The 26,291-nt window shown below is 35.9% G+C and overlaps 1 protein-coding gene across 6 annotated transcripts in view; it reads left to right on the forward strand.

Moving 5' to 3' along the window:
* The window catches only part of NEDD1 (NEDD1 gamma-tubulin ring complex targeting factor), a 47,255-nt gene extending 21,404 nt beyond the window's left edge, over nucleotides 1-25,851 (forward strand). For 4 of the 6 annotated variants that reach the window (XM_038558719.1, XM_038558722.1, XM_038558720.1 and 1 more), the window contains 10 exons: nucleotides 2,068-2,297; nucleotides 3,717-3,918; nucleotides 4,300-4,495; nucleotides 9,753-9,881; nucleotides 12,686-12,730; nucleotides 13,877-14,079; nucleotides 14,957-15,110; nucleotides 16,232-16,388; nucleotides 23,643-23,709; nucleotides 24,178-25,851. In XM_038558719.1, coding sequence (XP_038414647.1) covers nucleotides 2,068-2,297; nucleotides 3,717-3,918; nucleotides 4,300-4,495; nucleotides 9,753-9,881; nucleotides 12,686-12,730; nucleotides 13,877-14,079; nucleotides 14,957-15,110; nucleotides 16,232-16,388; nucleotides 23,643-23,709; nucleotides 24,178-24,282 — 1,488 coding nt within the window. In that variant the 3' untranslated portion in view covers nucleotides 24,283-25,851. Of the gene's footprint in view, nucleotides 1-2,067; nucleotides 2,298-3,716; nucleotides 3,919-4,299; nucleotides 4,496-9,752; nucleotides 9,882-12,685; nucleotides 12,731-13,876; nucleotides 14,080-14,956; nucleotides 15,111-16,231; nucleotides 16,389-21,098; nucleotides 21,206-23,642; nucleotides 23,710-24,177 lie in introns of all 6 variants that reach the window. The other 2 variants (XR_005370588.1, XM_038558721.1) reach the window with 2 other exon arrangements.
* The last annotated feature ends 440 nt before the right edge of the window (nucleotides 25,852-26,291 follow it).

Consider the following 26,291-nt stretch of genomic DNA (forward strand, 5'->3'; position numbering starts at 1 on the left):
TCCTCTCCTCTCCTCTTCTCTCCTTTCCTTTCTTCTTTTCTTTCTTCTTTTTTTTTTCCGAGAGAGAGAGAGAGAGAGAGAGAGAGAGAGAGAAAGAGAGAGAGCGCTTGGGGGTGGAGGGAGGGGCAGAGGTAGAGAGAGGGAGAGAATCTCTCCACTTTTAATATGGAGCCCCTGATGCAAGGCTTGATCTCATGACCCTGAGATCATGATCTGAGCGTAAATTAAGAGTCAGATGCTTGGGCATCCTAAGTGGCTCAGCAGTTTCGCGCTGTTTTCAGCCAGGGCGTGACCCTGGAGACCCGGGATCGAGTCCCACATCGGGCTCCCTGTGAGGAGCCTACTTCTCCCTCTGCCTGTGTCTCTCATGAATAAATAAATAAAATCTTTAAAAAAAATGAGTAAAATTAAAAAATAAGAGTCAGATGCTTAACCAACTGAGCCACCCACATGCCTTCTATGTCTTTTATATAGTCAAGGTCTCAGTAGTTTATTTTCCTTGAGTATAGACCAGAGGAAAGATTTGTCTTTTGGAGTAGATATACTTTTGCTTAACAGAAATGCAAAATATAAACCAATGTTTTCTCCTTGTACTCTAACCATATGAAAATGAGGAGCCAAATTTATGCATGCCCATAGTAATTATCTTACCTTAGGTGTCTGGTAACAAATAGTCCTTTTGTTTCCTCAGGGAGAATTCGTTTTGTATTACTCCTAAATATTTTTGTTGTTAAAGGCTGACAGGTATTATTTTGAAACATCTTAGAAATAGGTAGTATATGAGTTTTTAATCTATAGAAGCTAGTGGTTTCTATGTGGTTTCTAGTGGTATAGAGAAGCTTTTGGACTATAATAGATAAAACTAGATAGAAAAAACAAAAACAAAAAAACCTTTCAGATTTGACTTTTATTCTGTGCCAGGTCTGTCTGGTACCTATATGTCTAGCTACTATATGCCTACTAGAGCCTGATTCATAATTTTATCTGGTACTATAACTTAACTCTTTGAAGATGTCTTATAACCAGTTTCCCAGTCTGCAGGTTCTATCTACTATTAATTTCTATAGTTATATTACTGTTTCTGTGCAGGAAAAATTATCTTAAATGTAAAATACTTAATCCCTCAGCTCAGTAAATTACAGTATCAGTACAAGTTTGAAAGCAACATTTTAGTAAAAGATAAAATTTATCCAGTTTTAATTCAAGATCTGTTTACTCAAACTGAATCTTTGTTTATTCTGGTCCAGCAGAAGCTAGAAAGAGAGACTATCTCCACTGCCTTCAGGGATGAGTGTTTAGAGAAAGGCCAATATTGCCCTCAGGCTGATGCTTTTAAAAGAAGGATATAGTCCGTCCCCAGTCTAGAGTGTTGTCAGTTCTTTCCTTGTGGTTTAATTAATTTTTTATTATGCTTCATGTGTTAAATTGCCAGTACATCAGATGCTCACTCAGATTCAAGCAAATATATCCAAATACCTAAAATATATATAGAAAATAAATTTGAAATACTACTTATTCTCTGCCAGTCTTCTCTTATACTTATTTTTTTTTAAAGATTATATTTATTTATTCATGAGAGACACACAGAGAGAGAGGCAGAGACACAGACAGAGGGAGAAGCAGGCTCCATGCAGGGAGCCTGATGCGGGACTCGATCCCAGGACCCCGGGATCATGCCCTCTTATACTTACTTGTGATTTGGCTGTGATTAGCTACTGGGCCTTTTATTGTGGTAGATGTTCCTAACCCTGATGAATTAACGTAGTTAATCTCAACTTGGTATTGTATTTTTCCTCTACAAAAGGGGAAATCGAGGTAGCTCTAGTCAAAGATAATAAAACCATGACAAATATTTGATTAGAATATTGGTATGTATTAGGTTCATCTTATAGCCCACTAAGTGATTTTATGGTTGTGAAATACTTGAAACCTGTTACTCTATAATCCAGAGAAGTCCTAAATCCCCTGTGAATGGTGTGGTTGATTGTTGGCTGTTATTTATGTAGTTTATATAAGATGTTCTTATGAATGCTTACAATTACATAAAATTTATTCTTATTTTTATAGTCTGTTCGACACTTGAAGTACTCATTATTTAAGAAATCACTACTTGGCAGTGTTTCGGATAATGGAATAGTAACTCTCTGGGATGTAAATAGTCAGAGTCCATACCATAACTTTGACAGTACGCATAAAGCTCCAGCTTCAGGCATCTGTTTTTCTCCTGTCAATGAATTGTTATTTGTAACTATAGGCTTGGATAAAAGAATCATCCTCTATGATACTTCAAGTAAGAAGTAAGTGTGACACGATCATTTCTTAATTAAGTAATAAGTAACTATTATCTCATTAGCAGACATATTTGTGATTTGCATAGACCTCTGATTAATGTTTGGGGGATCTAAAGTTTGTGTGCTTGATATCTAAGAGGATAGAATTTTTTCTTTTTCTTTCCATGCAGAAAAAAATATATGAGGTACCAATATTCTTTAGAGTGCATCCAGATGGTAAATGTTGAGGATAGCCTGTTAATGATTGCACATCTTTATTTTAGCATATAGGCATAGTATTCTTTTTTAGAAATATAAATATGTACATTTTAAAAGCTATATGATTAATGTGCTTTAAAATTAATTATCAAGAGCAGGATTTCTAAACTATTAACATTTTGGGCTCGATAATTCTTGGTTATGAGGGGCTGTTCTGGGCATTGTAGAATATTCAGCAGCCACCAGAGGCTAGTGACACTCCCCAAATTAGCAAAAGTAGCAAAATTGTCCCCAGTTGAGAATCACTGACCTAGAACTGGAGGGTACATCATCTCCTAAGTATCTGGGTCCATTGTGCCTTCTGTCCTTCTTATAGTTATAGGTGTGCTTGGTTCGCTATAAAAAAAACAAAAATGGTACAAGAATGCTACAGGTATATTGAAGACACATAACAATATCCAAAGACTCTGTGGGAGAAAATGGCAATGTTATGACTAGGGTAGGACTTTCTGTCAGCCCTTGTTAAAAGTTTGCTGTTAACTTGTTTCGCTTTCTTCTTTTTAAAAAACTTTTCTTTTTTTATTCTTTCTTTTTGAACTAATTGACTGAACCTTAAGAGTCAGTAAGCATTTCTTTCTTACACTGTGAAAGATACTGTGGCAAAGATACTCAGCTTCAGCAGTTCAATATCCATATTTCTGTATTAGCTTCATAAGGATCAAGCCATGTGGATTCTGTTAGTTTTTTGGTCAAGAAATGCTCAGCTAAGAGCAAAGTAGCAGCTGCTTCCCTGCAAAAGGTCATAGTCCTCTTGAGACGTGAGCAAGTCAATAAATGGAAAGGGGACAGTTAGGGCCTCCTTAACCCTGAGACGAGAGCCCTTGTTTGTGGAGTAAGACCCGGGAGGCCTGTCACGTTCACTGTCAAAGTAGTAATTACTTAGAGAAGTAAGTGCTGCTTCTAGATGATGTAGACCGTACCCATTGCAAGTGAATAGAAAAATAGGATGGAGTGTTCAGTGCCTTTATATGCCATTCTATTAGAAATGTCTCTCAGTCTAATTCTGAATTTCTGCTTTACACAAATATTGGGGATGCATATTCTAGGTAACTTTGCCAAATTCTAAGTAACTGGTTTTGGTAGATAGCTATCTTGATGTCACATATGCTTATATACTTGCGTATGCTCACATATCTATGTATATATATTTTGTTACTCTTTCCAAAGGCTAGTGAAAACTTTAGTGGCTGACACCCCTCTAACTGCAGTAGATTTCATGCCTGATGGAGCCACTTTGGCTATTGGATCTTCCCGTGGGAAAATATATCAATATGACTTAAGGATGTTGAAGTCACCAGTTAAAACCATCAGTGCTCATAAGACATCTGTGCGATGTATAGCATTTCAGTACTCCACTGCTCTTTCTAAGGTAAGGTATTTTCTTTCTTTTCATTATTTCTGCTTTTACTAAATAAGTCTAGCTCAGAATATCGAAGTCATGTTTTATCCATTAAACACAGGTACTTTTACATTATAATCATTTTTATATGAAGGCATTTAAATGATTTTAGTACAAAGCCATTTGATACTTAATTTTAAAACTACTGTTTGTACTTAATTCTCGTGTTTCTCTCTTCAAAAATATTTTAAAAGGGTTTTTGGTTCAGAGGGAAACTCTCCGATCTACCGGCAAACTTAAGATTCGTAAGGGAAATTATATATTTTTAACCTAACAGGGAATTGATAAAATATTAATGTATATTATGGAGCATTAGAAACCTGAGATTTTAAATATTCCATTACTTTTCAGTCAAGTTTAAATAAAGGCTGTTCAAATAAGCCCACAGCTGTGAACAAACGAGCCATTAATGTGAGCGCTAGCAGTGGAGGAGTTCAGAATTCTGGAGTCATCAGAGAAGCAGCCACCACTTCTGTTGGCACACCTCTACCACAGTCCATGACAACTGCCGGAGGGAAAGGAGCTGTTGCTGTTCAGGACAAAGCAGGTAAATACTCATTATGTATAGTATGTGGTGTTACTACCTGGCACCCCACCCCAATGTATATCAATAGTGCTTTCTTTAAGAACCGAGAACTCAAATTCACTTGTGTATGTAGATAAAATGGAAGTAGGTTGTGAAAGTGGAAGAGGTGACCGTTTTAACTCGAGTTGTAAATTCTTGAAAATTACTGAAAGGTACTTAGTCTATTTAGCTGAACTTTTGTTGTAAGAAATATTGGTTATTTTAAAAACAGCATAATGTTTTTACCCTTTTTTAAAAGATTTTAATTATTTATTCATGAAAGGCACACAGAGAGAGGCAGAGACATAGGCAGAGGGAGAAGCAGGCTCCCTATGGGGAGCCCGATGCGGAACTCGATCCCCAGACCCAGAACCCCAGGATCATGATCTGAGCCAAAGGCAGACTGACACTCAGCTGCTGAACCACCCAGGCATCCCCAGAAACTACCTGAATATCATTCCAGACTGGATGACCTCCACTGTGTCTTCAGATTATTCAGTAGAGAATATGATTCTTTGATGCTGTCATTTTGATTTGATCTGAGTCACAAAAAAAAGCTTTTAATGGCTTCTTTTATTTCATATTTCATAATGTAAAACAAGTCAGGTGATGAAGTGAATGTATTTAAGTGCCAAATAGTGCCTGGCACATATTAAGCAGGATAGTAGTAGTTTATTAAAGAAAAATAAACAGGAATGCCAGGATGGCTCAGTGGTTGAGTGTTTGCCTTTGGCTCAGGGTGTGATCTTGGGATCTGGGATCAAGTCCTGCATCAGACTCCCTGCGGCAGTGAGACTGCTTCTCCCTCTGTCTATGTCTCTGCCTCTCTCGATCTCTCCGTGTCTCTCATGAACAAATAAATAAAATCTTTAAAAAAATAAATAAAAATAAAAATGTTGTAATTTTAAAATAATTTTTCCTCCTCGGATAATCATGTTGATGAAATGGTTCTTAAAGAATTCATTTAGACTTTGTGATGATTAGCTTCCCTGTATTTGCTGTATTTGTTGTTGATATTCTTTTTCTCTAAATTCCTGAAAACTTTTTTTTAATTTTTTTATTTTTATTTTAAGAAGTTATTCTATACTGTCAACTTGCAACATATTTTTTAAAAGTCTGTATGGTAGGGCCACCTGGCGGCTCAGTTGGTTGATTGTCAGACTCTTGGTTTTGGCTTGGGATAGTGATCTTGAGGGGTGTGAAATCAAGCTCCAGGTGTTGGGCTCTGCGCTCAGTGGGGAGTCTCTCTGGGATTCTCTCTCTCCTTCTCCCTTCCCTCCTGTGTTCACTTGCTTCTCTTTCTCTTTGTCTCAAATACATAAATAAATCTTTAAAAAAAATTAAAAAAAATTTTTTAAAGTCTACATGGTATACCACTGTGTTTCCCAACTAGTTTCATTAGAAATGGATGTATCCATGTCTTTTTAAGGTTTCAGGACAAGTATTTAACTTGAACAAAAATATTCATTGTACCTTCTCAACATAAGTTTACAATTTTCAAGTAGAATTGAAACTTTGTTAGCCTTGATAGTATATAATGGTATTTAAAAAAAATACTAAGTAGATATCTTTGTTATAAATTTTCTGTTAATATCTACATCATCCTTATATAAGTCATTTACATATTATTTAGAAAAATAATTAGTTTCTTATTTAAGAACTCCCAGAAACAAATATTATTTCTTAGAAGGAATTCATTTTGAAATGAATAAGTAATATTTGCCAAGATGTTGAATTAACTATATTATGAAAATTGTCATTATTTTCAAAGATTATTTTATTATTGTTGACTCTATTCATAATTCCCAAAATTAAACAAAATAAAGTTTTTCTCATTTACTTTCAGCTTTCTGAAGTTTCACCATTATTCATTTAGTTTTTAATAAGGAAATTCGTGTAATGATGACAGCATTAATTAGGAAATGCAAGACTTGGGTCTTCAGGGTCATTGATTAATGATAACTCTTGGCTGATTAGCAGTGTTTCTGACAAAATGAATGTTTGCTCTGTACCCACTGAGTTAGAAACTTTTGTTTATTAGTTTTATTTTGAAATAATTGCAAACTTATAAAAGAATTTCAGAAAAAGTACAAAGAACTCCTGAGCTGTAGTATATCCTTTAGTAGATTCACTGTTTTATAAATTTTGCCACATTTGCTTCATCATTTGCTCTCTTTCTCACACACACGTGTACATACATTTTACCCCCTCTGAAACATTGAGAGTATGTTAGGCTTAAGTCTTGGGTCTGTGACAGCGTACCAGCATGACTTTGGGCATTTTTCTTAACTACTCTGAGTCTTATTTTCTCTTCTGTAGATAATATTTAACTTTTAGGGTTATTGTGAAAACCAGAGAAAATGTATCAGAAGTGCCTGGCACATGATAGGCACTCAGTAAATTATGGCTTTGCTAATGTTGTCATCACAATTATCATCATTTCTATTACTATATTTTAAACTTTCTATAAAATAAATTGGAAGTTTGAAAAAAGTTCACGTTGCTTCTTCTAAAGGCACCAAGCACTACATTTCCACCAACAGTGCGGGAGGGTTCTCCTTTCTCCACATCCTCACCAACACCATTTGTTTCTTGTGTTGTTGGTTTTAGCCATTCTGACAAGTGTGAGGTGATATCTCATGGTTTTGATTTGCATATCTCTGATGAAGAGTGATGTTGAGCATCTTTTCATGCGTCGGCTGGCCATCAGGATGCCTTGTTTGGAGAAATGTCTGTTCATGTTTTCTGCCCATTTTTAAATTAGATTATTCATTTTTGGGGTGTTAAGTTGACAAGTTCTTTATATGTTTTGTTTACTAATCCTTTATCAGATACATCATTTGCAAATCTCTTGTCCCATTCTGTAGGCTGCGTTTTAGTTTTGTTGATTGTTTCCTTTGCTGTGTGGAAGCTTTTTATCTTGATGAAGTCCCAATAGTTTATTTTTGTTTTTGTTTCCCTTGCCTCAGGAGACATATCTAGAAAGAATTTGCTATGGCTGATGTCAAAGAGGTTACTGCTTATGTTCTTCTGTAAGATTTTAATGGTTTTAGGTCTCACATTTAGGTCCTTAATTAATTTTGAATTTTATTTTTGTGTATGATGTAAGACAGTGGTCTACTTGTTTATTCTTTTGCATGTTCTTGTCCGGTTTTCCCAACACCATTTGTTGAAGAGATGATCTTTTTCCCACTGGATAGTCTTTCCTGCTTTGTCAAAAATTAATTGACCATATTAATGGTAGGTTCCTTTTTGGGTTTTCTGTTTCATTGTTCTGTGTGTCTATGTTTGTGCCGGTACCATACCATTTGATCACTTTGTAGTACAGCTTGAAGTCCAGAATTGTGATGCCTCCTGTGCTTTTTCTTAGCTCTAGAGAACAACCTGGTGGTTACTAGAGGGGAGAGGGGTGGGGGGGATGGGTGAAACAGATGATGGGGATGAAGGAATGCACTTGTGATGAGCACTTGGTGTTGTATGGAAGTGTTGAATCATTATATTGTACACCTAACCTTTATGTTAACCAACTGGAATTTAAATAAAAACTTAGAGAACTCCTGGAGACTTGTTGCTAGTGCTTTTTCGGTAGGAAACAGCTGTTTAAGAAGTAAAAAAAAAAAAAACGTCTTTAGCACTACTTTCAAATGATACCAAACTTTCTTTCTCCTGAAGTTCCAGAGGCTAGAGTTAGGTATTCGTACATGTTTAAAGACCTAGAAGAAGGAGAGAAAATTTCTTTGTAACAGTTTAATTAACTCTTGGTATAAACACTTCAATGACACTGATGTACAAATGTTCATTAACATTTTAACTTTTTTTTTAAAATATTTTATTTATTTATTCATGAGAGATGCACGGGGAGAGAGAGAGAGAGAGAGAGAGAGAGAGAGAGAGAGGCAGAGACACAGGCAGAGGGAGAAGCAGGCTCCATGCAGGGAGCCCAATGTGGAACTCGATCCCGGGTCTCCAGGATCATGCCCTGGACTGAAGGCGGCGCTAAACCGCTGAGCCCCCCGGGCTGCCCACATTTTAACTTATTATCAGGTGTTATTAGAAAAGTTTATTTTATTTGCCAGGTTTGGACATTTTTGGATATTCTGGTGGTTCTTTGCTTTTATCCTAGCTTTTCAGTTTTCATTTTGGACCAAGATGGCAACTAAAACACTACTTAAAAGGTATTATTGGGAGCACGTATATGGCTTAGGTTGTGATCTCGGGATCACGAGTTCACAGAGTTTGAACCCTGAGTCAGCTCCTTGCTCAGTGGGGCATCCACTTAAGACTCTCTCCCTCTCCTTCTGCCTCTCCCCCTCTCTTTCTCAAAAAAAAAAAAAAAAAAAAAAAAAAAATCTTTCTCAAAAAAAAAAAATCTAAAAAAAAAGTAATACAGTCACATGCTACCATTTAAAATACCAGACTTTCATCATAGCTTTTGAGTCTCTAGAACTTAATCCTCAACCCAAAAATGAGCAAGAAGCTGTTGAGCTCATGGATTTTCTCTTACAAAGTCCTTGCCCTGATTCCTTGCATTATAACTGGCAGGGAAAATAAACTGCTGCATGCCTATTCATTGTTGTCTACTATGGTATTCTTTATGGGTTTAGTATTCTGGTTTCTTTCCTCTTGGTTAAATCTGTCCTGAGGCTAGTAAAGTCATTTGAGGTCCTTAATACTGAGAGCAGTGTTAAGCTTCCTTTTTTTTTTTTTTTTTTTTTTTTTTTGTGTTAAGCTTCCATTGTGAGTGAAAAGACAGAAGAGGGAAAAAAACTTCGATTTACTGCAGTTGTGGAAAGGAACTAAGATTACTTGAATCCTGCTTTATGTTAGGCATCGTGCTATATGCCTTAAATACTTTTGAAATCATTTGTAGATGCTCATAAGAGCAAACCCATTATGACAGAAGTTGGTTGTGTTCAGTATACTTTGTTAAAGAGAGTAGCAAAGTATTATATGCTTATATAATACTTATTTTAGGAAATTTTCACCAAAATGGTCAAAATAAGGTGGTATCATACAAATAAATAGATTATTTGCTTTTGAGGAGCCCTTCATTCCATGAAAATCATGGTTAACTAAGCTGTTATTACCTTGTTTTCTTTTCATGGTGCTGACAGTTGTAATAATAATACCAATTATTACCAATAATTTGGATAATGCATTAGTTTATAGAGCCTAGCTTCTGATGATAAATTCATTTTGATGTAGTAACAATTATTTTCATATCTAATTTTCCTGTAAGGTTTGCCACGAAGCATAAACACTGATATTATATCTAAGGAAACGGACAGTGGGAAAAATCAGGATTTCTTCAGCTTTGATGATACCAGGAAAAGTAGTTTAGGTGATATGTTCTCACCTATCAGAGATGGTAAGTCTGTTCAGATCAGAGGATCATGTTCTCTTGCTGGCATTCATTACATTTTTATTCTAGCTGAAAGATTTGGGTAATAGCTTCAGTCTGATTCTGTTCATGACAGTTGCTAATTTTCTTAGTCCCTGGGGTGGTATCTTTTCCTTTGCCCTGATATTTCAGATGTTACCATTCTGAAGTATATGCTTGTCATTTTCACATGGGAACTATGCAAATAGCTCTCAAGTTAGCATTTTAATTTCCACAGAAGTTTCTTTTTTTTTTTTTTTTTTTTTTTTTTTTTTTTTAATTTTTTTTTTTTTTTTTTATTTATTTATGATAGTCACAGAGAGAGAGAGAGAGAGAGGCAGAGACACAGGCAGAGGGAGAAGCAGGCTCCATGCACCGGGAGCCCGATGTGGGATTCGATCCCGGATCTCCAGGATCGCGCCCTGGGCCAAAGGCAGGCGTCAAACCGCTGCGCCACCCAGGGATCCCTCCACAGAAGTTTCTTAAAGGAAGTTTTGTCTCTTTAGGCAATTTTTTAGTTGTATCCTACTTCTAAGTAAATCTTAAAATCTTGGGTATTTTGTTAGGCAAAAAATATCTTTCTAATCTAAAAAATTTGTTTTTTGATTATTAGTATCTAATTGATATTTATTCATTGTTTTCATGAAGAAATTTGGCTAGGTGATAGATTGCCTCATCTTTTACACTAACCACACACACACATACTCTATCCTTCTCTCTCTCTCTCTCTCTCTCTCCCTCCCTCTCTCCCCCCTCTCCCCCCATTGCTAGGATATGTTGCCATTAGAAGGAAAACAAAAACATAAAAAACTTTACCATTTTGATAAATAGAAACATTACCTATCTTTGTTAATACTGTATGAACTAGGTACATTGTTTGGCTGTGTCTTTTTGAAACTGATGGTCATACTATTTCCATTAATTGGGTAGTCTGACTGCTAATAGCAGTATTACTAACAATATGAGTAAATTTCTAGGGCATAATTTGGTAGGTTAAGTATTCATACTCTTTGGCCTGTTAATTCCATTTCTATAAATTTATGTAGAACATATTCAGAGAATCCCACAAAGATTTGTATGCATTGTTTTTTTTTTTTTATAATAATGGATGGAACTCTGAAACATATCTAAATGTCAACAGTAAGCAGGATGTATAAATTGTTATATCCACTCATGATCTTATAAAATTTCACTTTTTCCTTTAAAGTCATCTGTTTTCCAAATTTTCTACAGTTGATTTCATAATCAGAGAGAATAAATATATATGTGATGGCACAGAATTATTTAGCTTCTTCTGCCTTACCCTGGCCTAAAAATGACTACTCTCATTGCCAGGTCAGATTCCCCTATCTTCCACTTAATGAAAGAGAGAGGATTCCTTTCTTTTGGGATGAAGAGGGGTCAGACTACATAGTTAAAGAATAAAGAGAGGAAAGACATGGGCAAAGGAGGGAAAAGTGGCCTGGGCTGGAGTTGAGAAAGGTTTTGGAGGTTAGTAACCATCTGTGAGCTTTGGCTTATGAGAACCCCTGGGGTTCTCTGAATTGAAGAATGTAGGAAGGGGCTTTTTAAAAGTGTTTGAGCTATAAATGAATTCCTCGTTAGTAGTTTTTTTTTTTTTTTAAGATTTATTTATTTATTTATGATAGAGAGAGAGGCAGAGACACAGGAGGAGGGAGAAGCAGGCTCCATGCCGGGAGCCCGACATGGGACTAGATCCCGGGACTCCAGGATAGTGCCCTGGGCCAAAGGCAGGCGCCAAACTGCTGAGCCACCCAGGGATCACCTCGTTAGTAGTTTTTAAGAGAAATGAGTAAAAGATAGAAATTCCTCTTTACTTTTTAAAAATATGATTAGAATTTTGAGCTATATGCCCTTCATTTATTAGTATTTCATATTGTTAATAAGCATGGATACTAAATATAGTACTGGTTTTCATTGTCAAGAGGTTTATGAATGCAACTCTCCTAGGTAAAAGGCTTATTAGTCTGTCCCTCAATTTCTTCATCTTCTGTTTTTGTTTGGAGAAAACTAATAACTTCTAAGTGTATATATGTTGTGTGATTACTAGGTGTGTGTGTGTGTGTGTGTGTGTGTATGTGTATAAAATGCCCACACATGCAGATAGAGGAGTGGATGATACTCCTACTACTATGGTAATAATGTATGATAATTTATTGACCATTTGAATTTCTGGTGGATTTTTTTTATGGCTTTTGCCTGTTTTTTTATTTGCTAAAATGGAGTGAAGCAATTTTTGGTTGTTAGTTGGTAAATAAATAGTATTATAGTATTGGAATATTCTTATACATATTCTGCTATTAAAATAAATATTAATAAACTCTTGTTTTTTATATCATTGTAATGCTTACAAACTATTTTTATGTTGTTTCAGTTGCTCCTCAAAACAATCTTATGAGATCATCAGGATGTTATTCTCATTATATAGATGCAGAAACTGAAGTTTAATTATATTAAAGACTTGTCTAAGGTTATAAAACTATTAAGTGGTATAGCCAGAATTGTATTATAGATTTCTGGAGCCTTCTGCAGTGCTTTTCTAGTATACCTTGCTGTCTCATTAAATGACGCTATACCATAGAATTACTTTTCATATTTGTTGCTATGCATAAAGCTGAAAGAAAGAAAAATGAAGTTTATGAGTCTCAGCTGTAACTTCACTCAGATTTCCCTTCTTAAAATCTAACTCTCTGGGGAATGAATAGGAAGCTTAAGTTGCTATGGCTTCTTTTTCACAATTTTAAAAATTTGATTTTCTAATTTTATTATAGATGCTGTGGTTAACAAGGGAGGTGATGAGTCCATAGGCAAAGATGGTAAGAACTATTGAGAAGTATTTTTATGAAAATTAAAAGTGATATTATGTTGTCTATTGATATGTAACAAATTACCCCAACATTTTAAAAAAAGGTTTATTAATTTTGGAGAGAGAGAGAGAGAGAGCATGAGTGGGAGGATTAGAGAGAGTGGGAAAGAGAATCTCAAGCAGACTCTGCATTGAGCACAGAGCTGGACATAGGGCTTGATCTTACAACTCTGAAATCACGACCTGAGCCAAAAACAAGGGTCAATTCTTAACTGAATGCCCCACCCAGATGCCCCCAAATTACTCCCAACATTTTGAAACTGAAAAGAACATTTATCATCTCATAATTCTGGGTTAAGAGTCTGAGCACAGCTAAGCTGGGTGCCTTTCGCTTCAGGTCTCTTCTGATGCTTTAATCAGGATGTCAACAGGGCTGCAGTCATCTCAAGGCTCGACTGGGCAAGGATCTTCTTCGAAGCACATACATGTGGCTGTTAGCAGAAGATACCAGTTCTTTCCCATGTGGACCTCTCTTACAGGGCAGTTAGCAACATGGCAGCTGGCTTCCCTCAATTGAGATAGTCAGAGACAGCACTAAAAATGGAAGCCACTGCGCGTTTGTAACCTAATCTTGGAAGTGACATCCCACCGCTTTTGCTGTATTCTCTTTGTTAGAAGCAAGTTACTAAGTCCTGCCCACATTCAAAGGGAGGGAATTACATGAGAGCATGGATCCATGCCAGCAGGCAGGGATCATTCAGAGTCATCTTAGAGGCTGACTACCTATATAAACTACAGATACATACCAAATTAACAATTTTCAGTTATCAAAAACTAATGATATTAACTAAAACATTCATTAGGCTTTGCAGTTTTCAAAGTGGTTTTACATAGTATCTCTCTTTAGTTTCACGACTCAGGGTGATGGATATCATTATTGACATTTACTGATCAGGAAACAAGAGTTTTTGATTTTTGCCCAAGATTTTGTACACATCAAGTAAGGAGTAGAGCTGACAAATGAACTTGCCTCCTGAATCCAGATTGCATGTCTTTCTACCATATCAACCTGTCGGTCATGTTAAGTGCTTTTCTTAAATATCCAACATTGAGGAAAACCACCATATGCGAATAGTTTTTTTCTCCTCTTTTTCAGCCATTGATTTTCTACCACAATTGAATTCAATCCTTCCTCCAAGAAAAAATCCAGTAGCTTCAAGCACTTCAGTATTGCATTCTAGTCCTCTTAATGTCTTTATGGGATCTCCAGGGAAGGAAGAAAATGAAAATCATGATCTGACAGCTGAATCTAAGAAAGTGTATCTGGGAAAACAGGAACCTAAGGACTCCCTCAAACAGGTATCTGCCTAAAAATAGTACTTGAGCTCACTGTGTGCCTTTGTTAGTAGCAAGCATATGATGAAGCTCATCATGAGAGAGAAAGCAGGCAACTGTCGGGGGATATGTCCTAATTATTGACAGTGCTGTACACCTATCAGGGAGAAAAATACTCTTAAATCATGAAGTCACATGTTAAAAACTAAATACTTTTTGAAAATCTGTCTATGGAAATGTTGGTGGTAACAGCAGGTACAAACTTACACTGTTTTTTTTTTCTTGACAAGGTACCTGACCTAGTTCATACCTGAGTTTTTTTAGAATTTATTTCCATTGCAGCAGAAAGCACAAGTTACTGGTCAAGTCATTTACTCTAAGTCTTAGAGCTAATTGGTGGTGCTAAGAATGTATACATCTTCATTACCTTCTGCTATAATACAGTATCCAAAATAGCCAAGTAAGGGCTTAGAATGGACAGATGTTACCAGCTGTTACCAGCAAGGCCACGTCTGTCACATTTTCATATTGATTTTTTAGAATGATATTGAAAAGATATTTAAGAAGTACAAAAATGTCTTCTGACGTATTTTTTTAATATTTCTGTCTGGTTATCACATGAGTTTAGGGATTTTTTTTTTTTTTTGATGTGTGTGTATGTCATTTTCAGTGACACAAAAGCAGATGCTTAGCAAATGAGCATTTCCTTATCATGTTATCATTGAAATTATTTTTGATTAGTAAACTTGTTATGTTTTGCCCCTTTTCTAGCAGTTTCTTTTCCTTCTATATTCCTTCTTATTCTTCGCTTTTTGACTCTGCTAGAAAAAAGAAAAGTAGATACAAGTTATGTATATAATAATGATAACACCAGAATTGATATATTGTTTATTTTAAAAAGTTTGCAAAGTTGATTTCTTGTACTGAAACTGGAAATCTGAATACCTCTCCGTCATCTAACCAAACAAGAAGTCCTGAGAAATTTGAAAAGCCAGAGAAAGAAATTGAAGCCCAATTCATATATGAACCCCACCTCATTGGATCTTCAACTCCAAGTAAGTACATAAAACCTCCTGATATTTGAAAGTGTTAAGTTGAAAACTCCCACCATTTAACTTGAAGGGATAAATAAACAGTGATCATAGGCTAAGGAAATAAGAGTTTAAACTTGACGAGGCTTGTCTACTGTGACTCTCTTACTAAAGGACAATGACATGTATATGAATGGTTAAACTTGGCATTGATTTGATACTCTTGGTGTGAATTTGATTTTCAATCCAATGTATAAGGGTCTTAATCTAATATGATACAAATAGGAATATAATGTAGGACCCTTTGAAAATGAGTCATTAACTACTTGAAATTGTCCCTCCCCCCCATCCATACTGAAGTCCTGTGTAGAGTTCATGCCATAGATCCTAAAAACTTGATCACATTTAATGGGATATTAGGTTCAGTTATACAAGTTATCTATAGAAACTCTTTGTATAGAAGTAACTCTTTTATATAGATATTTATATTTTAAGGTTTCTGTGGATATATTGCATTAGTATAAACACTGGGGCTTTGCTTGTAGCGGTACTTTACTCCTATATTCCTTCTGTTTATTTTTAATAGTCTTGGTTTATCTAGTTTGTGATGTAGCATGTCACATTCATTTTTTATAAGAGTAAATGGTTCTAAGATTCTTCAAGATTAATCCCTCTGTCGTATGTTATTATATTAGACATTTGGCAGTTGATAGATAGATAGATAGATAGATAGATAGATAGATAGATGAATGACTATTAGAAATAATGTCATAGAAAGTTTCTAATATTTGTATTCCAGACAGTGAGTTTTTCTAAATGTCACAGGAACACTGTTCTTTACCAGTTTTTTTTTTTTTTTTTTTAAAGATTTTATTTATTTATTCATGATAGTCAAACAGAGAGAGAGAGAGGCAGAGACATAGGCAGAGGGAGAAGCAGGCTCCATGCAGGGAGCCCGATGTGGGATTCGATCCGGGGTCTCCAGGATCGCGCCCTGGGCCAAAGGCAGGCGCCAAACCGCTGCGCCACCCAGGGATCCCTCTTTACCAGTTTTTCAAGTCTTCTCATGCCAAATCTTATTTACAAATGTTTAATGTCTCTTAGTTTAAGCTGACTATTAATATTTTCTCCATTACTTATTTTAGATCCAAAGATAGCATCCTCTGTCACTGCTGGAGTTGCCAGTTCACTCTCAGAAAAAATAGCTGATACCATTGGAAATAATCGGCCAAATGCACCATTGACATCTGTTCAAATCCGTTTTATTCAGAACATGATACAGGAGACATTGGATGACTTCAGGTAGTTAGTAATTGAGAAATTGCTCTTTCTATCTAGACATTACCTGGCTTTTTTTATTAGATGTAAAACCAGAACCATAAGTAATATTGACAGTTGCTACTTTTGCCTAGGTTTTGGGGTTCATAAAAACAATAGAAAACATGATGAGTTCTGTTGATCTTGTTGTACTGAATTTATTGAATATCAGCCAGGAAAAAGTACATTTACCTAGGGCAATTATTAGATAGCTTGGCAGGGCAGTGTAGCAGGCAGGCTGCCATCATGTATTTTTTTTTATCATCAAAATTTGAACAGATTCTGGTAATTCCCAATGATATTCTTACCTGAAATATTTATAGATCACCTGTTAAGTATGATATGTGTAATAATGTAGTAGAGAAGGAATTTTTTAAAGGAATTCTGAATATTTTGAAGCAATGCATCAGAATATAATAGTGAATAAAAAATTTTTTGCTAAGAATGTGTTCAACACTGTTGCTTCCTTTTACCTATCATCTCAATATATATTGGAAGCTATTTTCAATTATTAGAATCTTTTGTGTGTGTTTTTTCCTTTTCTGACGTGTAGTTACTTAGTATTCTTGCTCTGATTTGGAATATATTTGAGCAACAATGCTAGTTAAGATGTACAGCTTTTGTTGGTGCAGGTTCCTTTTTTCATTTTTTTTTAAGATTAATTGATTGATTTTAGAGAGAGAGCACAAGCAGGAGGGGTAGAGGGAGGGAGAGAGAGAGAGACTCTCAAGCAGACTTGGTGGGGACTAAGTGTGGAGCGTGACATGGGGCTCAATTTTATAACCCTGAGATCAAGACAGGAGCTGAGATCAAGAGTCAGATGCTCAACTGACTGCACCACCTGGGTGCCCTGGTGCATGTTTCTTTTAAATGTTAAAAGTGTTTTTGGGGCACCTGCACGGGCACAGTCAGTTGAATGTCTGACTCTTAATCTCAGCTCACCTCAGGATTCGTGAGTTCAAGCCCCACATTGGGCTCCATATGAGAGCCTGTTTTAAAGAAGTGTTTTGAAAAAATATTTTTGCATGTTAACAGTGTATTTTTAAAGTAAGATAATCATTTTTGGTCATTTTTGACATTTACAACATGCCTAGTATATGTACTGCATACTAGAGATACAATTATAAGTAATCTGCCCACAAAGGCCTTATAGTTGAATTATGGTAGGTACAATGTGTCCGGTTAAGGTATATATTCTTTAATGTGGATTAATTCATTTGTGACTGGGAAATAGGACAGTGATGACAACGATGGTGAGGAGTTGTGTCGGTTCATATAACAGTTGCTAAGACAAAGTATATGAACATAGCTGAAGGCAGCAAACCCCCTGTCAGTGCCCATCTCTTCCTGTTCCCTTCCTTTTAACCTGCTTTGGCTTTGTGCCAAAAAACACAAAATGTTTGGAAGGACTTATTTTGTGATTGTTCCCCACCTTTGGATATTTTATCCTTGCCTCCATCCTTGACAGCCCCAATCCTTTCTTCTTTTTTCTTACCTCTTGATTACCTCACCATTTAAACAATGCTAGTATTTTTACTAGGGTTTGTTTATTGATTAATTCATTATTGATTATTGGTCAAATAGTCATTGATTATTCATTATTTAAACTATGCTAGTATTTTTACTAGGGTTTAATTGTTTTTATTAATGCTCTCTCTGGTTACAAAGTTGCATAAATTTTAGTTAGTCTGCTCCTATCCTTTTTCTTTAAGTCTGTTATGGAGAAACGTGTGGGAGATGAGGAGGGGGGAGGGATTGAGGGAGGGAGGGAGGGAGGGGGAGGGAGGAGGGAGGGAGGGGGGAGGGAAGGAAGGAAGGAAGGAAGGGAAGGAAGAAGGTACTTCTCTTCAGTCCTTCCTTCCGTCCTTCTTTCTTTTGTATTTTTTCTGGCTTTTCTTTCTTCTGTTTTCTTTCTTTCTTTCTTTCTTTTTCTTTCTTTCTCTTTCTCTCTTTCTCTCTCTCTTTCTCTTTCTTTCTTTCTTCTATTAGTTTTATTGTGGTGAAAACATTTACAATGAGATCTACCCTCTTAATAAATTTTAGCTCTACAATGCAGTATTGCTAACCTTAGACACAATATTGTACAGCAGATCCCTAAAAATTACTCATTTTGTCTAACTGAAATTTTGTATTTGCCATTTGGCTACTTCCTATTTCCTGTTCTCCTCAACTCCTGATACCTACTATTCTATTCTTTGCTTCCATGAGTGTGACTGTTTTAGAGATCTCATATAAGTAGAATCATTCAGTATTTGTCCTTCTGTGACTGGCTTATTTCATTTAGTGTAATGTCCTCTAGGTTTGTCCATGTTGCATATTGCATAGTACACGATTTTCTTTCTTTTTTTTTTTTTAATTTTTTTTTTTTAATTTATTTATGATAGGCACACAGGGAGAGAGAGAGAGGCAGAGACACAGGCAGAGGGAGAAGCAGGCTCCATGCACCGGGAGCCTGATGTGGGATTCGATCCCGGGTCTCCAGGATCGCGCCCTGGGCCAAAGGCAGGCGCCAAACCGCTGCGCCACCCAGGGATCCCACAATTTTCTTTTTTTATGGCTGATAATATTCTGTTACACACACGGTACATTTTTAAAAATCTAGTCCTGCTGTTTTCAATATATAATTTTAAAGAATATGAGGTTTTTCAGGAATGTATAAATGTGGCAAAAGAGAATTGTCTGGGTACAGCTGACCTTAATATAGTGTGAGTAAAGCAGTGTTGGAAAGGGAGACAGCTCTTGTGCTGGGGCAGATTGGGAAAGACAGTGCTGCCCTGCCTTCAGCTTTCAGCATGTCTTGCATACCTACCTGCACCTGGGGAGTAGGGATGAGTAGGGCTGCTCTCAACTATTCTGCCCCTCCATGAACCATAGGCAGCCCGTGCTTGGGACTCAGTGCAGACCCGGAGTGGCTCAAAGGGTTTCTATAAATTCACTCACTCTGATTTCAACCTACAGTAAGTCTTGCATAGCTATACCGTACAGTAGAGGAATGGAGGAGGTGTGGAGGGGCTCTATCAGCTGTCCTTTCTCAGCTGTAGAGGCTGCTATCTGCACAAGGGTCTGGAGTGCTTCAGGCAGGTTACTCTCAGTTTCCACAGCCCGTGGACTTCACAGGCCCTGTGCATTTCTGCCCTACTGTGTCTCTCTCAGCTCCCTGCCCTTCCCCTAGTTTTTTACCTCAGCACTCAGCAAAGGCCTGTGGCAAACAGTTGGTGAGTGGACGGAGACTGTCTTTGTGGCTAGGACTCCTTGGATTCTAAACTGTTTGATTCTAAACTGTTTGATTCTAAATTGTTTGATTATAAACTGTTGTGCCAATCCTATTTGGCCTTCAGAAACCTATAAAAATTGCAGTTAGTTCTCCCGACCCTATCAACAGCCACTGTCCCACCCTCCACCCCCTGCTCTATTGAGGATGAAAAGCCATGGCTCTCTCTTCTAGGAGGGACTCATCATTTTCTGGACTTTCATTCATTTAGATTTCTTTGCACTCTCAAGTTGAATTTAAAAATGTATGATTTTATAGGTTATCTGCCTTGTCCTCACTCTGAGAGCTGGAGAGATTACTTCCTAAGCAGAAGTCTGTGGGTCTACTTTTATTATCTTTCAAGAAGATTCCAGTTTCCTCTGGCAGGCAGATTACTCTGTTCCTATACTTGCTGGCTTTCAGGTTTTCTTGGGGCTAGTTTATTTCTGATTTGCCTTTATTCCTAGCGTTTAGTCTCTGCCCTTCTAGAATGTCAACTGAATATCTGGAGCATTCACCGGTCTTTTTACCTTGGTGGGTCCTGAACTTTGGCCTCTATTTCCCCAGCATCACAAGGCTGCCAAAATCTTTGTCTACCCCAGCTGCTGCTTTATGTTTGTTTTTCTGCCGTCTAACCCAGTATAGGCATTGCTGAGGAGTCAACAGATATCTTGAGGGGGAGATTGCAGTTTTAGGTTTACTTTTCTGCAGGTACCTTCTTGGTACCTTGAAGCCTTGGCTGCTTTGCTGTCGCAAACCCTAGCACTCCCCAAACCAGTGAGACTCTCTCAGACTCCAGGCTTCTGTTTTCACTTCAGCCTCTTTTCCCCAGAGGGAAAACTGTATAATAGACACATTCCCACAGAGGGAAAAGCAGAGGTAAATGTGGGGCTTACCTACCCAACTTCCCTTCTTTGCAAGACCATAGCCCCTCAGATCCTGACCACCTTAGTGGTTCTTTGATGCTTTCAATTTGTTTTATTTTTTTTTAAGATTTTATTTATTTATTTGAGAGACTGAGATAGCACAAGCTATGGGGAGGGGCAGAGGGAGAGGGAAAAGTAGACTCCCTGCTCAGGAGGGAGCCCAACTCAGGGCTCGATCCCAGGACCCTGAGATTATGACCTGAGCTGAAAGCAGCCACTTAAACGACTCAGCCGCCCAGGTGCCCCCAGTTTATTTGTTTTAAATCCAGCTTTTGTCATACTTGAAAGCAGAAGAGAATTAAAAAAAAAAAACAAACTTATAGTTGTAGCAGAAAAAGTAAGATACTTAGGAATGAATCTGACCAAAGATGGTAAAGATGTTTGTAGAAAAGCAGTTAATAATTTATCAGTAAGCATTAACACTTAAATAAATGGAAAGATATGAAGATGTCAGTTCTTCTAAATTGGTCTGTAGATTGAGTACAATTTCAATCAAATCCCAACTGTGTTTTTTGGAAGATGATGATAGGATAACTTCAAAATTTATGTGAAAGAAGAAAAGATCCAGGAATAACCAAGACACTCTAGAGAAGAACAAGGTTGAAGGGGACTTGTTTGTCAGATGGGTAAGCTTAATCTTTAAGCTATAATTACAATAGTGTAGCATTAGCACAGGATGGACAAATTGCCCAGAGGAATCAAATGGATGAGAGCAAAACCTGGGCATATATAGAAATCTGATATATGATAGAGAAAACTATAGATCCCTATTCCCTGATATTAAAAAAATCAATTCTACCCAGCATAAAAGTTTAAAGGGTGAAATTTTAGGCATTGTAAGAGAGTTTATATGTGACTTTAGGGTAGAAAAGTTATTAAAACATAAGAGGATACACTACCAATAAAAACAGATTGGCAAATTTGATTGTGTTGTTAGGTCAGTCATTAGAGAACGTTGATAAGGACTACTCATTACAAGACACCATTAACAAAGTGAAAGGACAAAAATCTATCTGCTGGTCTCATATATCCAACAAAGGATCAGATAATGTAAAGAACTCTCAGAAACGAAAAAGAAAAAAAGACATTCAAGGGGCACCTGGTTGGCTCAGTCAGTTAAATGTTTGCCTTCAGCTCAGGTCATGATCTCAGGGTCCTGGGATTGAGCCCCGTGTCGGGCTTCCTGCTCAGTGGGGAGTCTGCTTGTCTCTGCCCTTCCCCCTCCTTGTGCTCTTTCTCTCAAATAAATAAATAAACAAACAAACAAACAAATAAATAAATAAATGTTTTTTAAGATTTTATTTATTTATTCATGAGAGACACAGGTAGAGGTAGAAGCAGGCTCCATGCAGGGAGCCCTGTGTGGGGCTCGATCCCGGGACTCCAGGATCACACCCTGAGCCAAAGACAGGCACTCAACTACTGAGCCACTCAGGGATCCCCATAAAATATTTTTTAAAAAAGGACATTCAGTAGAAAAGCAAGGTTAAAAGACATGGACAAGCATTTCACAGAAGAGGAATGGTCTATGAACATCAGGAAAGATGTTCAATCCTGTAGTTAATCAGAGAACTGAAAATGCAACAGATTTTTCACACCCATTAGATGGGAAAATGTAAAAAATCTGGCAAGACCAAGTCTTGGTGTGGATACAGAGCAAGAGGAATTGTGTTATACTACTGACAAGCATGTTCACTGATACTACCACTTCGCAAATAGTTCGCATTATTTTGTAAAACTAAGTAAGGATACATCTGGATCATACCTTTAACTCAGCATATCTACTCTTTGGTATATCATCTACAGATATGGGTGCATGTGGATTGGGAAATTATATATTTGATTGTTTATAACAACATTGTAATAGTAAGATCGTGCAAACAATCCTAAAATCCTAATGTCAATTGACAGGAGAATCTGTACACTGATACAAATCAGTGGCTTACAAATATATAAAATATGAATATTGAAAACATGATATTGAGTTAATTTCTTAAATGTACACTACTCAGTACTAAATAGGATGTGGTATTTTTGTAATGCTCAAAACCAAGCATAGTGAAAATATATTGATTGCAGCTTCTATGTTACACAGTTTTTTAAAAACATTTTTTTTTAAGATTTTATTTATTTATCCATGAGACACAGAGAGATGCAGAGAGAAGAGCAGAAACACAAGCAGAGGGAGAAGCAGGCTCCATACAAGGAGCCTGATTTGGGACTTGATCCTGGGTCCCCAGGATCAGGCCCTGGGCTAAAGGCAGTGCTAAACTGCTGAGCTACCCGGGCTGCCCCTAAAAACATTTTTTAAACAAAATTCATCAGAATAGTGACTTCTTTCCTGGGCTTCTTCTATGTTAAGTGATAGAGTCAGAAAGGAGCACAGAGGAAGCTTCTGTAATTTTGGTAATGTTCTAGCTCATAAATTGTGTGGTGGGTAACTGATTCTTTTATTATTATACTTCATAATTTTCATGTATTCTTTTGTAGGCATGAATGAATTAATTTTATAGTGTAACCTATAGTATAACCACCCAAATAACCCTTTGGCATTCTACTGGAAGTATTTTTTTTTTAATAGCCAAAACATTGATAATAGTTAAAACATTGTAACCTAGTAAATTACCTATATTATTATAATATAATAATATAATTATTATAATATAAACCTGTGTCTTTCCTTGATGTCAGTTTCTACATTAAGGAATGTGTAGTATGAAAACTGTATAGGTATACAGTTGGGATTTGTATACTAGCTCCAACATTCGCTGCTTGTTTAGATAAGTTTTAACTGCTCTATGGCTCAATTCCTTCATTGGTAAAGTGGAGGTAATAATTGCACCTAATTGTAAAGATTAAATAAGTTCTTCCATTTAAAGTACAAGGAACAATGCCTAGTACATAGTAAATAAATTCTAGGTGCATTGGTATTTTTTATTATTAGTATTATTATTACTAACATCCAATAATTTGAAACAATGAGAAAAGTTTAGCCAGTTTTTGAATGATCTAGAATTGGTGAAACCATTATAATTTTACCAAGTATTTTACGTTCTTCCTTAGAGAAGCATGCCATAGGGACATTGTGAATTTGCAAGTGGAGATGATTAAACAGTTTCACATGCAGCTGGTAAGTATGACATATTTTATTTAAATGAGTTTAGAGTTGTGGATCTAAAAAGTCCATTAAAAAGTCATATGTTTTTGCTTTATTATATCTAGTTGTTAGGATAAATAAAGAGGGAGTTTTAGAAATTTAATAAGTAAAAGAGATTTTAACTAGTCACCCTTCTTTTTAACTTATTCTGGTTAAGGCTACTTTTCCACGGCTTGCTTGCTTGTTTGTTTGTTTATTTATTTATTTTAATAAGTAAGCTAAAAATTTCCCACATTTGCAAATATAAGCCTTCCAAATATATAACTTTTACCAGTGATCTTTCATTTATATTAACAAAGTAGTAAGGATGGTTAAGTACAAGAAATACCATTCAGCTAGTTAATTGAACATGACAGAAATGATAGCTGAATGTATGTAAAACAGCTTGCTTGCCAAATGTGAAATACCAATGATTTCAAAAGCATTTTTCCCCTTTTCTAGAATGAAATGCACTCTTTGCTGGAAAGATACTCAGTGAATGAAGGTTTAGTGGCTGAAATTGAAAGACTACGAGAAGAAAACAAAAGACTACGGGCCCACTTTTGAAATTTCATTGAATACTGCAGTGTTTTATAATTTGGGAAGCTTCTGGCAACACAGAACTGCCTGGAATCAGTATTGTTTTCATGGTCTTTGGGGGAAAAAAAGTTTTTTTTTCAAGTAAAATGGTGATGGGATTTTTACACCAACCACTTATTTCACCTTCACCGACTCAAAAATATTTATATTTTTATATTAAAAAACTGTACAACATGTAATCTGCCTAATAGAAAAGTCAACAGGATCTTTATTTTCTGAAAGCTTTAGCTATACACTAAGTGCCCTTTTTCATAAGAAAAGAAAATTGTGCAAAAAAAAAATAGGTTATGTATGTTTTTTAATCACCTTTTTTTAACAGATAATATTTTTGATTGACCATTGCCTTCCAAATTTTTTTGGATGTTTGATGATTAAAGAGTTTGATATGCCTTCTATTTTTATGGTAAAGGTAATTTTAAAGTGGCAGTTGGTGTTTCTAAGCAATTGACTAGTAAAACACAAGGTTGATTAGTCATTATTTTGTTAACTTGATATTAAGTCAAGTATGACTATTATTTATTACTTGTACATTTCATAAGGAATTTTGGGGGATTTTGAATTGCACAGATTACATTATATATCTATTGCATTTATGTGTTTTGTACTTCTCACAAATCTCTACTCCTGTTTGGTATTTTTTAGCTGATTTCACTTAACCTATGAAAACGTTTAGGGGTTTATAAGACTTGACTAGAGCTGTGTATCTACTGATTATCTCATGAATTAATACCATGCAAAGTTACTCTGTAAAGTTTCAATCAATATAATTCAACTTAAATCAGTGAAAATTTTATATTAGATCCTAAGCATTATAGTATTAGTTTCATTTCTTACCTTCCAAATGAAAGTGTGGATTATTTTGTTTCAGGGTTCATATCATTAACTTTCTGTAATTCTTTGTGTGCTGTGTGTAATGTTTTTATATTTTTGACCTTACTACAAAATTTAGAAAGATTAATTGTCAGAAGAATTTACATCTCTCTGGTAATGGGGTGGCTATATACATCTACCTGCTATGATCTACAGTTTTAGTGGTATAAGAATAGAAGGTCTACTGGCTTGTTTATCTTCTCGTAGTCTCTTGTCCCAAAGATTTAAACTATGTACCTTATATACAACATTTGTACCCTATTTGACCCAATAAAAAAGAAATCTAGCTAGCTTACTAACTTTATGATTTTCCAAAGTGGCGAAAATTTTAAGGATATATTTAATAAGTGTAAACCTACTAATAATTACTTCAGGGAATAAAAACAAATATTACTTTTTCCCAGGGTGGCTCAGAGAATATGTGTTGAAGTGTAAAGGGGTATTAATGTGATCTTTTTTCCTGACAGATTATTGGAAGCATTATGATTTGTAACAAGTTTCCTTGTATATCATCATCAAACAGGTTTAGAAAACGTAAGTGTGTTTTGCCTACATGCTGTATTTAAGTCCATTAATGTTTTCCAATTGCCTTTTTCTGTAAATGCACATAATGTGTATTTAAAGAGGTGGGATAATAAAACAATTTTAGTAACTTTATAGATGAAACATTTTTGTCATGGAATTTAAAAGTTAAGTAAATACAAAAAATAAAAATTGTATATGGTAAAAATGAGATACCTGAAATGAACTTCTGCCTCTGGCCAATGGAATAATAGGGATTGGATTTACCCATTTGAAATTCTAAAAACACAAAATATGAGACTCTTTTCAAATATTAGATATTAGACAGCACAGGACAGTGTCTCCAGAGAAAGGGAAACAAATGAGACCCAAGAAACTCAGTGAACCTCTAAGTATAAGAAATAAAACTATACCAAAACACATCATAATCAAATTCCTTAAAACCTGTGGCTGAGGAAAGGTCTTAAAGCAGCTAAAGTTAAAAGAAGACGAAAGACAATAGTATTCAGAGACAGTGGAGTAACTAGCATCTTTAAAGTACTGAAAGAAAAATACTTAACTTTGAATTCTATACCCAGCAAAAA

This window comes from Canis lupus, chromosome 15 (genome assembly GCF_011100685.1).
Source record: "Canis lupus familiaris isolate Mischka breed German Shepherd chromosome 15, alternate assembly UU_Cfam_GSD_1.0, whole genome shotgun sequence".
Lineage (NCBI taxonomy): Eukaryota > Metazoa > Chordata > Mammalia > Carnivora > Canidae > Canis > Canis lupus.